Below are 14,834 nucleotides of genomic sequence, written 5' to 3'. Positions count from 1 at the left end.
GTGTGAGGTGATACCTCATTGTAGTTTTGATTTGCATTTCTTTTTAATGATTAGTGATGTTGAGCATCCTTTCATGTGTTTGTTGGCAATCTGTATATCTTCTTTGGAGAACTTATAATGTAATTCTAATCAGAATCCCAGAATCATTCTTCTTTTGGAACAAAGTTATTCTAACGTTTATCTCAGAATGAAAATGTTGAATAGCCAATAACATTTTTAAAAGATCAATAAGGAGATGTCAGATATCGAAATATAAAGGTATAATCATTAAAACATTGTGATGCCCATGGAAGCCAAGGTAACTAAATTTTAAAAGCCTAGAGACAAACCCAAGGATTCATTATACGATAAGAGTGATATTTCCTATTAGTGTGGAAAAGATAGCCTAGCCAATAAATAACAATAAACAATTCTTATGAAGCATTCCTTATATGCCAGTACAGTACTAGTTGAAGGGCTTTGTATGTGTAAATTGTTTTAATCTGTACAAGCCTGTAAGGTAGGTATTACGGTTATTTTCTCCTTGACTAGCTTTTCCCAAATCACAGTTGAGTAGTAGAGGCAGGATTCAAATCCAAGCAGTCTCTCTCAGAGCGAATGCTTTAAACAGTGAGGTTTGTCCTGTGATCAGTGGCATTAAGTAATGACTTTCTGGAAAAATAAAATGAGATCTGTACCTCATACAGCACATTAAAACAAATTTAAGATGGATGAACATAAATACATTCCAGATAGATTAAAGAGTAAATGTTAAAAATGGTATCTTAAAAGAATTAGGAGAAAAACTAGGTGTAGTCAATGATAATAATGAAAATGCTAACAATCGCTAACATGTACTTGAGCACTTATATGCCAGTCACTGTGCTAAATGTTTCTCCTTTTTCCAATTACATTAATATTAGACATTTTAATCATCAGTTCTGGCAAGACTGTGTAGTAAAAACAGGACCCTAAAATATTTCAGGTGCAATTAATTGATACAGGCCTTTTGGGAAGTACTGTGAAATGCATTACAAGGCCTTTAACCTACGTATTCTTTTATAAGCTCATTGAGGAAGAAAAGAAAAAAACTTGTGTACTTGTTCACAATAAATGTTTGCTAAACTGTGAACTCTGTACTCAGATCCAACAGATCCATTTCCAAGAACCTAGTCTAATCCTAAATATGAAACCACCTTTATTCACAAATATATTTATCTTAACATTATTTGTGGTAATGAAAAATTAAAGACAACTTGAAGAGAACAGTAGGAATGTGGTTAACTGCCTATCACAGTGGAATATACAGCTTTTTAAAGGATCATAAAAGTTCATCTAAGGATGGAAACATTTATCAAAGAATGTTAAGTGATAGTAAAGGACAAATGTTTTACTTCTATGTATGGTACAATTATAACCATGTAAAAATGTTTATACTTGTATCAGCCAAATGCAATGTACTGGCCTCTTGGAGATCCTGATTTGAACAACTTGGCTGTACACACACACACACACACACACACACACAATTTTTGAGACAGAGAAATTTGAACGTGGACTGGCTGTTGCATATTAATTATTGTGTTAGATGTAATAATGCATGTGGTTACATAAATACACATTTTATCTGTTAGTTTATTAGAGATTCAAGCTGACACACAATGTAGATAAGATATGATGTCTGGGATGTGCTTTAAAATACTACAGAAAAAAAAAAGCTTGTGGGAGAGAGAGAAAACAAGATTGGTCACCAGCATTTGTGATGCTGAATGATAGGTACAAGGGAGTTCATTATTCCATTTTCCATTTGTGTTTCTTGAAATTTTTCCACAGTCAAAAGTTAGAGAAAGAAAAAAATGAAAGCACTAAGGCAAGAAAAAATTGCCTATGCTTAGGAAAAAACACTAAAGAAATACAGGAAAATATAGGTTAAGTTTAGGTACTTTTCATGGTTTAATTCTACTTGGAAGTTATCCTGAGACTAAAATTTTTTTATTTAAAAAATGTGTGCATGAAGATGATTATTTTAAGAATGTCCATAATACAAATAATATCATGATGATAACAAGTAGCTCCAACAGCTAGGGAATAGTTAAATGATACTGTCTCTAGTCAGGAATGTTAGGTGACCATCTGAAAACATAACAATGATGAGTGAGTTACCAGATTAAAAAAAATAGTTATACATATATCCAAATAAAATCATTCCATTTGAAATATTAATATGAAATACATGTATATGACTGAAAGGGAATATGCAAAAACAAAGGTAATTATATTTCTTCTAATGTTGCTCTATTATTTATCTAACTTTAAAAAATGGGGCAGTGTACAGGAGTTCCCTGGTGGGCTAGTGGTTATGATTCCAGTCTTTCACTGCAGTGGCCTGGGTTCAATCCCTGGTCAGGGAACTGAGATCCCACAAGCTGCGAAACCAAAAAAAAAAAAAAAAAAAAAAAAAGGCAGTGTAAATGTTAGGTGCAAAATTATTAGTGATGTATCAATAATGTAGTGACATGTTAGTAATGGAAAATTAAAAGCTAGGAAATGGAAGACATTTGAATTGAATGCCACAGTAACATTAGGCACATCAGTGAAGAATTTTTTTTTATACCAATCTCTCCTCCCCTATTTTCTTCATTCCCTACCACTCCCAATCCAAATAATTAAGTATTAATTAGGTTTCATCCTATATCTGTCTTAAACAGCTGGCCATTAATTTTTCTTTTCTACCGAATTAAGTAAAACTAGAGTCCAACATTTATTGAGCATCTACTCTGTGCCAGGTAGACGATTAAGTGCTGAAAAATCAAAGGCGAGTCACAGGAAATTAAAGAAATTATAATGTGATGGGGAAGCAGACACACAAATGACTATTAAATGATGTTAAGGGTACAGACATGATAAAAATATTCTTTAAAAAGGGGGGAGGGGAGTGTATAACTCTGCCTAGCAGAAGGTAGAGGAAGAGAAGTTAAGGGTGATGGGAAAAGGGCAAAGAGAGGAACTTCAGAAAGATGGTGATGCCAAGTATAGCTTTAAATACTTAACTGGAATTTAGAGGAAGAGTCCAATTTTCCAAATCATTGTTTCTCAAGTTTTAATGTGCAAATTACTTTGGTGATATGGTTAGAATGCAGATTCTGATTCAGAAAGTTTGGAATGGGGTCTGAGATTCTATATTTCTAATAAGATCCCTGGTGTTTCAAATACTGTTGGCCCATATTAAGTAACAAGCTTTTAAAATGGAAAAAATCACATAACTTGTCATGGAGCCATGAAACAATGTGATGTGTTCAAGTATATACAAATAGCCTGGTATTCCTGTAGGGCAAATTGTGTGAAAGTAAATAGATGTTTTTGTACTTTACCTCAGAGCTTGGATTTATCCTATACTGTCCTTTAGAGTTAGCGATTATGACAGAACTGCTGACTTCAGGTAACAAGAAAGTAGGGAAAAGACAAACTGAAGAATTGATTAGTTGCCAATTGTGAGGAGATACCAAAGCCAACTTAAGGGCCTATACTCATCAAAATATTCAAAGTCATGAAAGACAAGATAATGGAACTATTTCAGATACAAGAAAACTTTAAAGAGACCTGCCAACTGAATGGAGAGTGATCAGGATTTTCTGTAAAGAACATCATAGGACTAATTGGTGAAATTTGAATGAAGTCTATAGTTAGCTAATTATTAACTTCTTGGTTTTGATAGTTGTGTGGCTACATAAGAGAATGCCCTTGTTTTTGAAAAATACATATTGACATATTTAGAGAAGCATCATGTCAGTATTTCATTGGCATTCAGAAAGATGAAGCCAATGTGATAAAATGTTAACATTTGGGGGATCTGAGTAAAAAATATATGGGACAACTCCAAGTTTTCTGTAAGTCTGAAATTATGTCAAAATAAAGTTTTATTTTTTAGAGTGCACAGAGAGAGGAACAATAGCACCACAACCCACACAAGTCAGAACCCTAAGGCTCAGCCTTCTTCACCCACACTTCCTTGTATCTAAACCCCATTATCAGTGTGATCTTATGCTTCAAACTGGCTTCTATATTTCTACCAATTTCAGTCTAACTTAATGATCCCTTCTCTATACTGCTGAAATAGCCTAATCAACTTTTATTTCCCTTCAATCCCTGCAGCAATTTATATTTTCAAAACATGAATCTAATTATGTCACACCTGCTCCCCATCCCCATCCTTTAGAATATTTGACAGAGGGAATATTCTTTAATAGAGTACCCCTAAAGCCCTACTTACATAGGCTGGTGCCTACCTGTTCGTGGTTTTCACCATGCTTCCTTACTCTATACTACCTGGCTGCTTTTCACTTGCCAAATTTTTCCTGTTCCCTGGTGCCTTGGGCCTTTCCACCATTCTCTCTTCCTTGCCCTTACTGTCCATCAGCTGTTTCTGTTCATATTTTGTAATCTAACATTTTATCTGGGAAGCCTTTCCTAGAGCTCTCTTACTAGTTTTACTCAGTATCTCCCATCAATAGTACTTCTGTTTTCTATCACATTACTTGCAGTTTTTGAGAATGCCTATAAACTACATCAGGGGCATGGTCCATGCCTGTTCTTGCTCACCACTGTGTCCCCAAGGTATAACACAGTGCCTGGCATGTAACTGGCTCTCTATAAAGTTATCAAACTTATAAATGAAAGGGAAGGCAGGAGACAGGAGAGATGCTGGGCCAAGATGTATCTTAAAATGGAATTTAGGAGAAGATTTGGGTAAGTGAGAACTGAAAGACTGGGAGGGTTATCATCAGGACAGGTGAAGAGAAGGTGTGAGTTACACTCTGAATTGCCATGCATCAAGAGTCCACTACAACCTTACAAGACACCAAAGAGTAAAAGGGGGAAAGTGTAAAGAAAACTTTTGAGTAAAATTAAATAAAAAGCATCACTTTAGTGAAGGTTAAGGTTTCTGATGTGCTTTTACAAGACAACGGGGGTGGTGAGTTCCTTCTAGAAGAGATGGGTTGAAATTTGCCTGGAATTTGCTTTAAAATACTCTAGAAAACGAGTGGACACTATTGGAACAGCAACACATGCCAGGTATATATACATTTTAAAACCTAACAGTGCTTCCCTGGTGGCACAGTGGTTGAGAGTTCGCCTGCTGATGCAGGGGACACGGGTTCGTGCCCCGGTCCGGGAAGATCCCACATGCCACGGAGCGGCTGGGTCCGTGAACCATAGCCACTGAGCCTGCGCGTCCGGAGCCTGTGCTCCGCAGCGGGAGAGGCCACAACAGTGAGAGGCCCGCGTACCGCAAAAAAAAAAAAAAAAAAAAAAACCTAACAATTCTAGGTACCCCTTTGTAGAAATGAGTTTAGAATTGTCTGCCATCTTATTTTACTATTTAACATCTTTCTCTGCATTCTTTTTCTTGGGTGGCAAGAAATCATGAGGGCTGCCTTAGAATTCTGTTTACCGTTTTTCATGAGGGCTTTAAAAAGTCGCCATTGTTTTTTCCTGCATCTGCTTTTGCTTTCTGGCAAACTGATTCTCATTCCTTTGCAGTAATTTTTCCCTTCTCTGGTAACTTTTAGGATGTCTTCATACTTATGTGCTATATATTTTTCATTTGCTTTGATGCTCAAGTGAGTTATTGAAATATTAGAGTTAATATCACTGTGTAAAAAATTTTGGCTATCATTTCTTCAAATATTACATCCCATTGATTGTATTCAATCCTTTGTTAACCTATTTTGGTTTGTCCTTTTTTTCTTTTTTTCCTATTTCCATCACTCTATTCCTTTGAGTTGTGGAATTACTCTTCCAATCCAATGATCTTGACTTTTAGATATGACCATTCTGTTATTCAGGGCAGTGAGCAATGATTTTGTTTCTCAATTTCAACAATTATACTTCCCATTTCTGAGGTCTTTTGGCCTTTTGCCTCTTTCTCTTGACAATATTAGTTATTTTGAAAACCTGTAAATCTGTATTCTGTGAACCCATTAACTGTTTCTTGAGATGGCTCTTCCATTTGTTGTTTGTACCTTTTCTTCGTTTTACGCTACTGGTATTCAGATTTTTGGAGTCTTGTGTTCTCACCTTTAAAGTTGATATTCACCGTTACAACTTCTGCCACTGCTTTTTATGGGATCCTTCTCATGGAAGAGGTAGAAATTTGCACTCTATACTGTTTTCAGAGGCAGTTATGGATGGGCAGGACATGTTTCAAACAAAGTGGGGCACCTGGGCGTTGCCTTATCTACCCACCCATCCATTTCTCTACTGAAGCCTCAAGGACCCTGATGGAGGTGTTGGCAGGTTGGCAAGTGTAGTGATTCTATTAGTTACTGCAGGTAATTCTTTCTTTCCTCCAGGTCTGGAGCTCCTTTGATTTTGATCACATTTTTGTGGCAGTACTTTCCCATGTGCTTTTGCAGTTTGCTTTTCAAATTTTGTAAGATATTAGGCTTTCACAGATTGCTCACAAATTCCGCTCTACTTAAAAGTCCCTTTCTTTGCATGCTAATGTGGATGTAAATGTGCCGATCTGTGCATCTATGTATAAAAATTTTGTCTATGATTTTTAGGGTGCTTTGCCATCTTGAAATCTGAGTCCCAGTCACTGTTGGTAGGCCATACTCTTTTTTTTCTCAGTGTTGGTGAGAATTTGGCACTTGGGCCTTCATATTTTTTCCCTATCCTTTCCACATCTCCAAACGTTTCAAAAAAAGAAGCCAATTTAGTTATTTATCCAGTACTGGAAATCTGGGTTTCAGACAGAACAACAGTCATGGTGAAACTAACATTTATTGCCTACTTATGCCAGATATCCTTCTAATGACTATTACAGGAACTTATTTAATCCTCACAGTCCCACAATAGCTGCTATTATCCCTATTTTACAGATAAGGCAACTGAGGCACAGAGATATTAAGTGACTTAAAGTTTTTTAAAAATTCATTGCTTTAAAAAAGTGAAAGAATGGTGCTAGGCACTGTCAGGAGACTGATGAAATCTGGTTACTGCTCTCGAGAGATCCCAGTCTGCTGTATTCTATAATCTTACTTAGTCCTGAGTTGTTCCCAGATTTAAGGTAAGCAGGAACTAACTTAAGGATTCAGATCATATTCAGCCAAGATGTACAGATCTGAACAAATCTTCTCTGTAAAATTCTGTAATTTAGAACACTGTGAGAACAGATCACCTTTCCTCTTCATCCTCTTCAAATAATGGAGCAACTATAGGAAATTGGGCACTTCCTGAAGATGTTTTTAATGAATCTTACTTTGGTTATTTTCAGCTTAGGAGTATTTCGTCTTCGTATGTAAGTATTTACTTCATTATGTATAATTTTGAACTGGTATATTAATATTCTGCAATGTTACAAAGTAAAAAGAGGTTAACATGCTCATTATATTTGTGTTAAGGAACTAAAACTTCACATTTTTCTTTCCTTTTCAGTACGTAATACTTCTCTGAATCAATGGAGAAATGGATATTCTCCTATATGCAAGCCTCAAATGAGGTCAGAATCTTCTGCACAGCTGTTACAGGGAAGAAAGAAAAGACACTTGAGTGAAACAGCGTTAGGTAGGTTAAAATGAGGACAGGAGCACTAGTACTAAAAACTGAAAATAAAAAATTCTGATCTCCAAAGAACCTCTGCCTCATGGGAGTTATAATCTAGAACAGTCACTAATTACACAAAACATCCATGGTTCTATGAACATTAAACAGCGTATTCATGTAGTCAATTCAGAATTATTTGTGGACTGGGAATTCATCTACTTTATGAGTTAAGGATTTCCTTCCTATGTTTCTTAAGTAGAGTTATCTTCTACTAACTGTCCTCCTGGACAGTACTTAGTCTCCAACATTGTGTTCTGGACTCAAAATATGTCAGTACAAGGTTGCCTTTTAGATATTTATTACCATTTCTGGTACCTATCGTGGAGATGTTGATTTCACGGAAGCTTCCTCAGAATTTTGATAAACTGGGTGAGATTCATCTAGGGTAACTCAACAGCCAGACTGAATTCCCCTTAGGAACGTACAGTTCCAAGATGAATAGAGAGATCTCTGAAACTAGAACTCTGCTAGTAATACAAAGTGGGTTTGTTATGGGGATTTGGGACAAGATAGTTTCAATGGTTGGTATTAGAATTTGTTTTCCTAGTTTGGTAACGTGTTTCTTGATCTGTTTAGTTTTTATTTTTTTTAAATTCATGTATCAAAAATGAAAAAAATTAAGTAAATTTTATAAAAATCTTAGCCACAATCCTGCCACAATTTCCATTTTCTGGGGTCTTGACAGTTTTTATCCAGCATATCTTTCTTTAATCTCCCTTTACTCTGTTCATGTTTTCTGTAACTTATTCAGAGGTTGAACTTCTAAGACTTGCCTCTTAATTTTCTTTTCTCTCATTTTCTCATATCGTTTTGTTCTACTTTTTGGGAGGTTTCCTTAACTTGATCTTCTGACTACTGATTTCTGAAAATGTTTCTATTATAACATTCTATTTCAGGAATGAAATTTCTCTTTTCTCTCAGAATATTGATAACAAAGTTAAGTTTACTTCCAACTTTGTTATTTTCTGTCTCTTCCACGTTCTTTTTCTCCATTTGTTTTGTGTCTATTAGTATATGTTTATTTTCTTACTGCCCTTGTTTATTTTACTTTAGTACAGATCTTGAAAAATATTTTCCTGTGTAATGTAAAATTTAATACACAGTTCATATTTATATTATTCCAGTTGTTTAAAAATGTCCTTTCTGGCTAGTTCTTTCTTCAAATCAGTATCCATATATTGAAAATGGTTGTTGTCTAGAGAGCTGTCTAGTTACTACTTTGTAGTGTAGCATTTTACTCATTCTATTCCTGTGTTCCCATCTAGCTCAAAGTTAGATCAATTCAAGTAAAACAGTTTACATCTTAGGTAATGTGTATTTTTTCATAATGCATCTTTATATTAAGAGATACAGGCGTTCCTGTATTTTGGCAAAGATGTATGAAAGTTCTTCAAAAGCTAGATGACTGTTGGTTCTCTTAAGGTTAAGGCACCAAAAAAGTATAATGATATCTCTGAATGTGGGTGGGAGTTTAATTTTGTTCCACACTAGTTGATCAGGTAGTGTGATATTAGGTAGTGCCTTTGGTCTGTTATGGTGGGATTTCTAGAGGCCATACTGATAAATATGTTAAAGCCACCATGTATAATTACAGTTAAGTACATCTTGGATGTAAAGTTTCTAATTTATTGGGTGTACTGACATACTATACCTCAGACATACTTGTCTAATGTATATAGTGTTAGCTCCACTGGAACAATTAATAAGAACCAATAGAATATACAGATAATGTTATTTAATACACATCTTTCCAGTTAAGTTTTATTTTTTATCATTATTTTTTTATCAGTTACACTTAATGTATGACATTCTCAATGGTTCTTTCCATGGCAGAAGAAAGAACTAGATTTGAAGAATTTGCTATTCAACGCACAGAACCAGGATCCCAGAGCAATTTTACTGCAGTTACTAATGTCAATGTTATATCAAGAGCCCAGAATTCATCATCACAAGTAGGTTTTTATACAGTGAACTTTAAAGTAGCTTTATGACCTTTAAACCTGGCAGATCTGGTGAGGGGAGGGGAACTTGTTGTAGATATTTTGTTAATCTATAACAGCCTTATTTGCTAGCACATAATTAGCATATTCAGAATTATCTTACTAAGAAGCAATAAATTTGATTAAACTTTTTTTTTACTAGGGAGCTAATTGTACATTAACCCTTGATTATGGCTTTTTTCGTATGTTAAACACTTTAAACTTTATCATAACCATCCCTACTTCTTGACATGATGCTAAGTATAATCTTGCTAATAAGAATCCAGCACTGTGTTCTTACTTCGTTCTGTTTCATTACCTGGTAGGGAGTAGAGGTTAAAACGTGGGAGGATTTAGAGAAAACAGCATGAAGCTCAGGGACCCAGGAACACATAAGTGAAGATTGTGAAAATGATCTTTATTAAATGGCTCACCAAACATTTCATAGCCTTTCCTAATAAAAAATGAGTTTGTTAAAAGATCATTTCACTGACATTTAGGGTGTTTTATGGTACACTTTTCTGGTAAGTTTTGTATTTTAAGGCATTCATATTTTTAATGGTCTTCAAAATAGGTCTGAATGTGTCCACACACAAATGTACTGGTTCATAGAAGATACATATGCTTTCTTGTTTTCCTTAACATTTTATACTCAGATTTCCTAACAGTGTATAAAACTTAAAGGCACTGCCGTGTTATCTTCATATAACTCGTAAAAGGAGAGTATCATTACAGGTAACAAACTACTACTGTAAAACTACTGCAATCCTATCTTGCAGAATACTGCACGACGACGATTGCGAAGTGAGAGCTCTTATGATATAGATAATATTGTAATTCCCATGTCATTAGTGGCCCCAGCTAAATTAGAGAAACTCCAATATAAGGAAATAGTTACTCCAAGGTATGTATACTTACATTCTTTAATTTTCCTTCTTTTTTTGAATAAACTTAAATTTTCAGTGAAGTTAAAATTTTATTTAATGAAAGGAAGATGCTCCTTTCTGCCTTCCTCCCACTTATATGGCTACATGGAGGGAAAACGGTGAAAGAGACTTTTACATTACTCATGCTGAAAAAAAGTGCCATATAGTAGCACAACTTTAATTCTCAGGTTTTATTAAGAAATGGAAATTCCTAATACTTTAGCAGTTTTAGAGTGTTTTTTCATTCAATATTTAGTTTTCTATTGTGTATATGGTACTAAAAGGTACTTTAGGGATGTAAATAATTACAGTAACAGATAATCCTTGCTCTTTAAAATGGAGATATACACGAGGCTGCAGAGATCAAAGAAAGCAACTACCTCTGCATAGAGTATTCGCAGTGTAAGGTAACACCTGTGACAACCAGTGCAAGGCTAAGCCAGAGACTGAGGTTTTGTAAAGGGTGATAAAGGAAATGAAGGCTCCCAAAGAAGTTGTCACGAGATTGTGGATGTCCTTGAATGCCACACACAGATCTGTTTCCTGCTGGCAGCAAACTGTCAAATTTTTTAGCCATGATGAAAGAGGTTTAAGATTATTAATCTGGCACCAAGAAGTAGAAATAGAAAAGGATGGAAACAGAGACAAGAGCTGGTTGACAATTATAGTTAATTCCTACCCCTCTCTATTCTAACTAATTTGATTCTCTTATTCATAATTGCTTTGAGGCACTGAGAACTCTTAATACTCTAGGAGGTATTATGAGAATTTCTGCAGAGAATTTGTTGACATGTTCTACATTAAGTAAAGAAATAACATTTGTGGTTAGATGTTCTACAGCAACAATGTTTTCAATTTACACTGGTAGGCTGGAGCAGGCTGGCTGACCGGGTTGTTTAGTATGTAGGGATTCTGTGATGCGGCTGTTAAACTCACAAGAGGCCACGATGGGAGTCTACACACAAAGAAATTGGCAAATGCTAAAAATCAGAGCTTTTTTCCTCTTTATTTTCTGAGCCAGTTTGTCAGCATACCACTAACTTATTTCAAAATTAGTACATTCTTAAGTATAAAATGCAACTATGTAGAAGAGACTGTTTATTGTAAGGCCAAAGGTAAAGCCTCTTCTCCTGTCCTCTTCTCATAATACAAATATATTGTCTCTTTTAAAAGAGAAAGTACTAAGATACAACCATTTGAATTATGGAAATCCCAAAGAAAGAAAACACTACTATAATAGCTGTGCTTACAGAATAAAACTGCTACATTTAGATAGATTAACAAAAGCTGTTTGTTTGAAATTCGTTTGTATCTTCAACAGCTGGAGGATGGTTGTTCTTCAGCCTCTGGATGAATATAATTTGGGTGAAGAAGAGGTAAGCTGCCTTTCACTTACTGCACTTAATATATTAGGAAGCCTGCCTAATTTTTTTTTCCACGTGCTTAATTTGGCATTTGAGGAACATACACTGATTTTTTTAATTTTCAAAACTTATGAAAAGAAAGTTCCCCTTTAAGGATATTAATTTGATTAGGAAAGTGTTTTGTGCAAATAATTTGACTGCAAAGACAAAATGTATAAAGAATAAAGAAAAGCAAAAACAAAACATACCATTTCCTTACTTGAGTTGTTGAAATACTGAATTTATATGAATATATTTAATACCCAGGATTAGTCATATTTGGATTTTAGAAAGTAATGTAGTACATATATCATGTAATACATGTAGGGAGTCTAGGACAGTTCTCATAATCAAATATTAATGTTTCTATAGTGAAATATTAATAGAAAGTAAATAGCGTCACATCATTTCAGGTAAGATTGTGTCACCAAATGAATTATGAAAACTTGTTTTTTCAGATTTTTGGAATTACAGGAAAGGGATTGTGGACCTGTATGGATAAAACTTATAGTAAGAAAGACAAGAAAAATTAAAGGGAAAGATACTATATAACCAAACTAATTCAAAGTGATAGTCTGAAGAAGCAGATATTATATAAAAGACATTGTTTCCATTACAGTCTTTCTGTGCCAACTGATCGTGTTTTTCAACTACCAAAATTTACTTTTTAATGCCCTTCCCTTTTTTAATGCACCCTTCCCTAGTTCAGAATGACCCCAGCCAGAAACACAGCCGAAGCCTTAGAACTCCAGATAAGTAACTCATTAAACTAATTCTCATTTACCTCAGACAGACAGTTTTCCTTTCTTTGATATTAATATGTTCCACGAACAGTATATTCCGTAAGGGGCAATCAGTACAAAGTTTTGGATGAATAAAGCATTAAGGATATTTTATGTAAGTGGAAAGCACTGTGAACCTATATGTACTCAAGGTACTATAAGTATTCTAGGTAAGTCTTCAAACATGACCCAACAGCAAAAAAATTTTAAACTCCCTCTTTCTAGGAATTTGAACCTCCTCTCATAACATTTGTTCTCTGACTTAGACTGCATTTATTTTAGAGTTTTCTTCCTGTTGTTCCCTTGATGAGGAACTCTGACACCTCTTCTCATATTTCAAAATGTTTCTGATAAAAGCAAAACTTTTCATTTCTAATTCCAGATAGAAGACCTCTCTGATGCAGTCTTCTCCCTAAGACACAAAAAATATGAAGAGAAAGAGCAAGCCAGATGGTCACTATGGGAGCAAAGCAAGTGGCACAGAAGAAACAGCAGGCAGGTGTTGTAAATTTAAACCCCAAAACCATGGAATCCATGTGAAATCTCCAATAATTCTGCATAATAACGAGGGAGACCACTGAAAATGAAGAAAACATACTATATAACATCTGCTGTTTGTGCCCTAGAAGTGAAACACTGCTTATACTGAGTTTACATTCAAAATATACTCAGGCTAATTACATAATGATGAAAGGAGTTTTATATTTTACTCTATTTCTCATGCTAACCGTCAGCCTCAGTAATAGATTTAACTGAGCAAACAATCTGAAAAATTCTCCATAAATAGGTCATTTCAGTGTACTGTAATGGTGGACCTAACACTAGGGATTAGAATCTGGGTAATCTGTAACAAAGCCACTTCAGAAATGTTTTTCTTAAAAAGAAACAAACCAAAAAAACCCTCAAGAAACCTATCCAGGGTAAAAAAGCAAATCGCCTAAAATACTTGGAACATGACTTTGAGGGAAGGGGGGATAAATCCTAACAAACAACATAAGCAGTAGTCATGTATTTGAGAAAATCCCTGGTATTTTATATTTAATTGGACTATTTTTTAATATAGCCAAAACTCAAAATGCAAGACCATGTTGAAATCTGATAGTCACTTTAGTGTGAAGCATCTCTCATTTATTATTTGTAAAGCACATTTCTCTGTTTAGGTCTCAAGATACCCAGATTTGTTGTAGAGCCTTATTCTAAGAGCTATCCTAACATACATGAGATTCTGTTCTCAACTTTCTCCACATTCCAGAGATACAGTTTTCCAGAAGTACAGAGGAAAATGTGAATCGAGTCCTTCATGGACGACATTACAATAATCATAGATACTCTGGGAACTCAGACCGTAAGAGTCGAGTAACTGTCTTTTCCTGTTTTCTGGAAAAAAACAAACAAACCCCACAAACTGTAACAAAACAAAACCACTATAATAATTTGGCAAAAAAGATTTCATAAAATACTATTCAAGTCTTTCTTTGACATGTGAGGATAATAACATCAGGAAGATCCGCAGATGAATTTTTTAAAATCTTTTGGGCAGAGCTGTTTAAAGAAAAGCTACCAAGTTCAACTGACTTTATGAACAAGACCTTACGTTGTTCGCAGAATGTTAAGACATCAACAAATAAATATTTTCTTGATTTTCTTGCTAGAGCTTACAGTAAAAATGTTGAAGGACAGGACCTGCTTTTGAAAGAATGCCCTAATGGCTTCAGTGGTGGGCAGCACTGCGCTGCTGTAACAAAACAAAACCACTATAATAATTTGGCAAAAAAGATTTCATAAAATACTATTCAAGTCTTTCTTTGACATGTGAGGATAATAACATCAGGAAGATCCGCAGATGAATTTTTTAAAATCTTTTGGGCAGAGCTGTTTGTTTAAAGAAAAGCTACCAGGTTCAACTGACTTTATGAACAAGACCTTACGTTGTTCACAGAATGTTAAGACATCAACAAATAAATATTTTCTTGATTTTCTTGCTAGAGCTTACAGTAAAAATGTTGAAGGACAGGACCTGCTTTTGAAAGAATGCCCTAATGGCTTCAGTGGTGGGCAGCACTGCGCTGCTGAGAGTCCCGCCGAGCCTCCTTCAGAGAGCCAGGATCCCAGGGCACACGCCTCACCTTCAGCAAGTCAGCGTCAAGAGATCAAGGT

The 14,834-nt window shown here is 35.1% G+C and overlaps 1 protein-coding gene across 1 annotated transcript in view; it reads left to right on the top strand.

Moving 5' to 3' along the window:
- KANSL1L (KAT8 regulatory NSL complex subunit 1 like) overlaps positions 1 to 14,834 on the top strand; it is a 158,254-nt gene that overhangs the window by 140,488 nt on the left and 2,932 nt on the right. Inside the window, exons 10-15 of the mRNA XM_028481517.2 lie at positions 7,420 to 7,548; positions 9,421 to 9,539; positions 10,346 to 10,470; positions 11,814 to 11,868; positions 13,060 to 13,172; positions 14,664 to 14,832. Of these exons, the coding sequence (XP_028337318.1) occupies positions 7,420 to 7,548; positions 9,421 to 9,539; positions 10,346 to 10,470; positions 11,814 to 11,868; positions 13,060 to 13,172; positions 14,664 to 14,832 (710 nt within the window). The remainder of the gene's footprint in view (positions 1 to 7,419; positions 7,549 to 9,420; positions 9,540 to 10,345; positions 10,471 to 11,813; positions 11,869 to 13,059; positions 13,173 to 14,663; positions 14,833 to 14,834) is intronic.

The sequence above is a fragment of the Physeter macrocephalus genome, chromosome 2 (genome assembly GCF_002837175.3).
Source record: "Physeter macrocephalus isolate SW-GA chromosome 2, ASM283717v5, whole genome shotgun sequence".
NCBI lineage: Eukaryota > Metazoa > Chordata > Mammalia > Artiodactyla > Physeteridae > Physeter > Physeter macrocephalus.
Note: the sequence above shows the minus strand (reverse complement) of the source record. Positions and strands in the feature narration are given on the sequence as shown.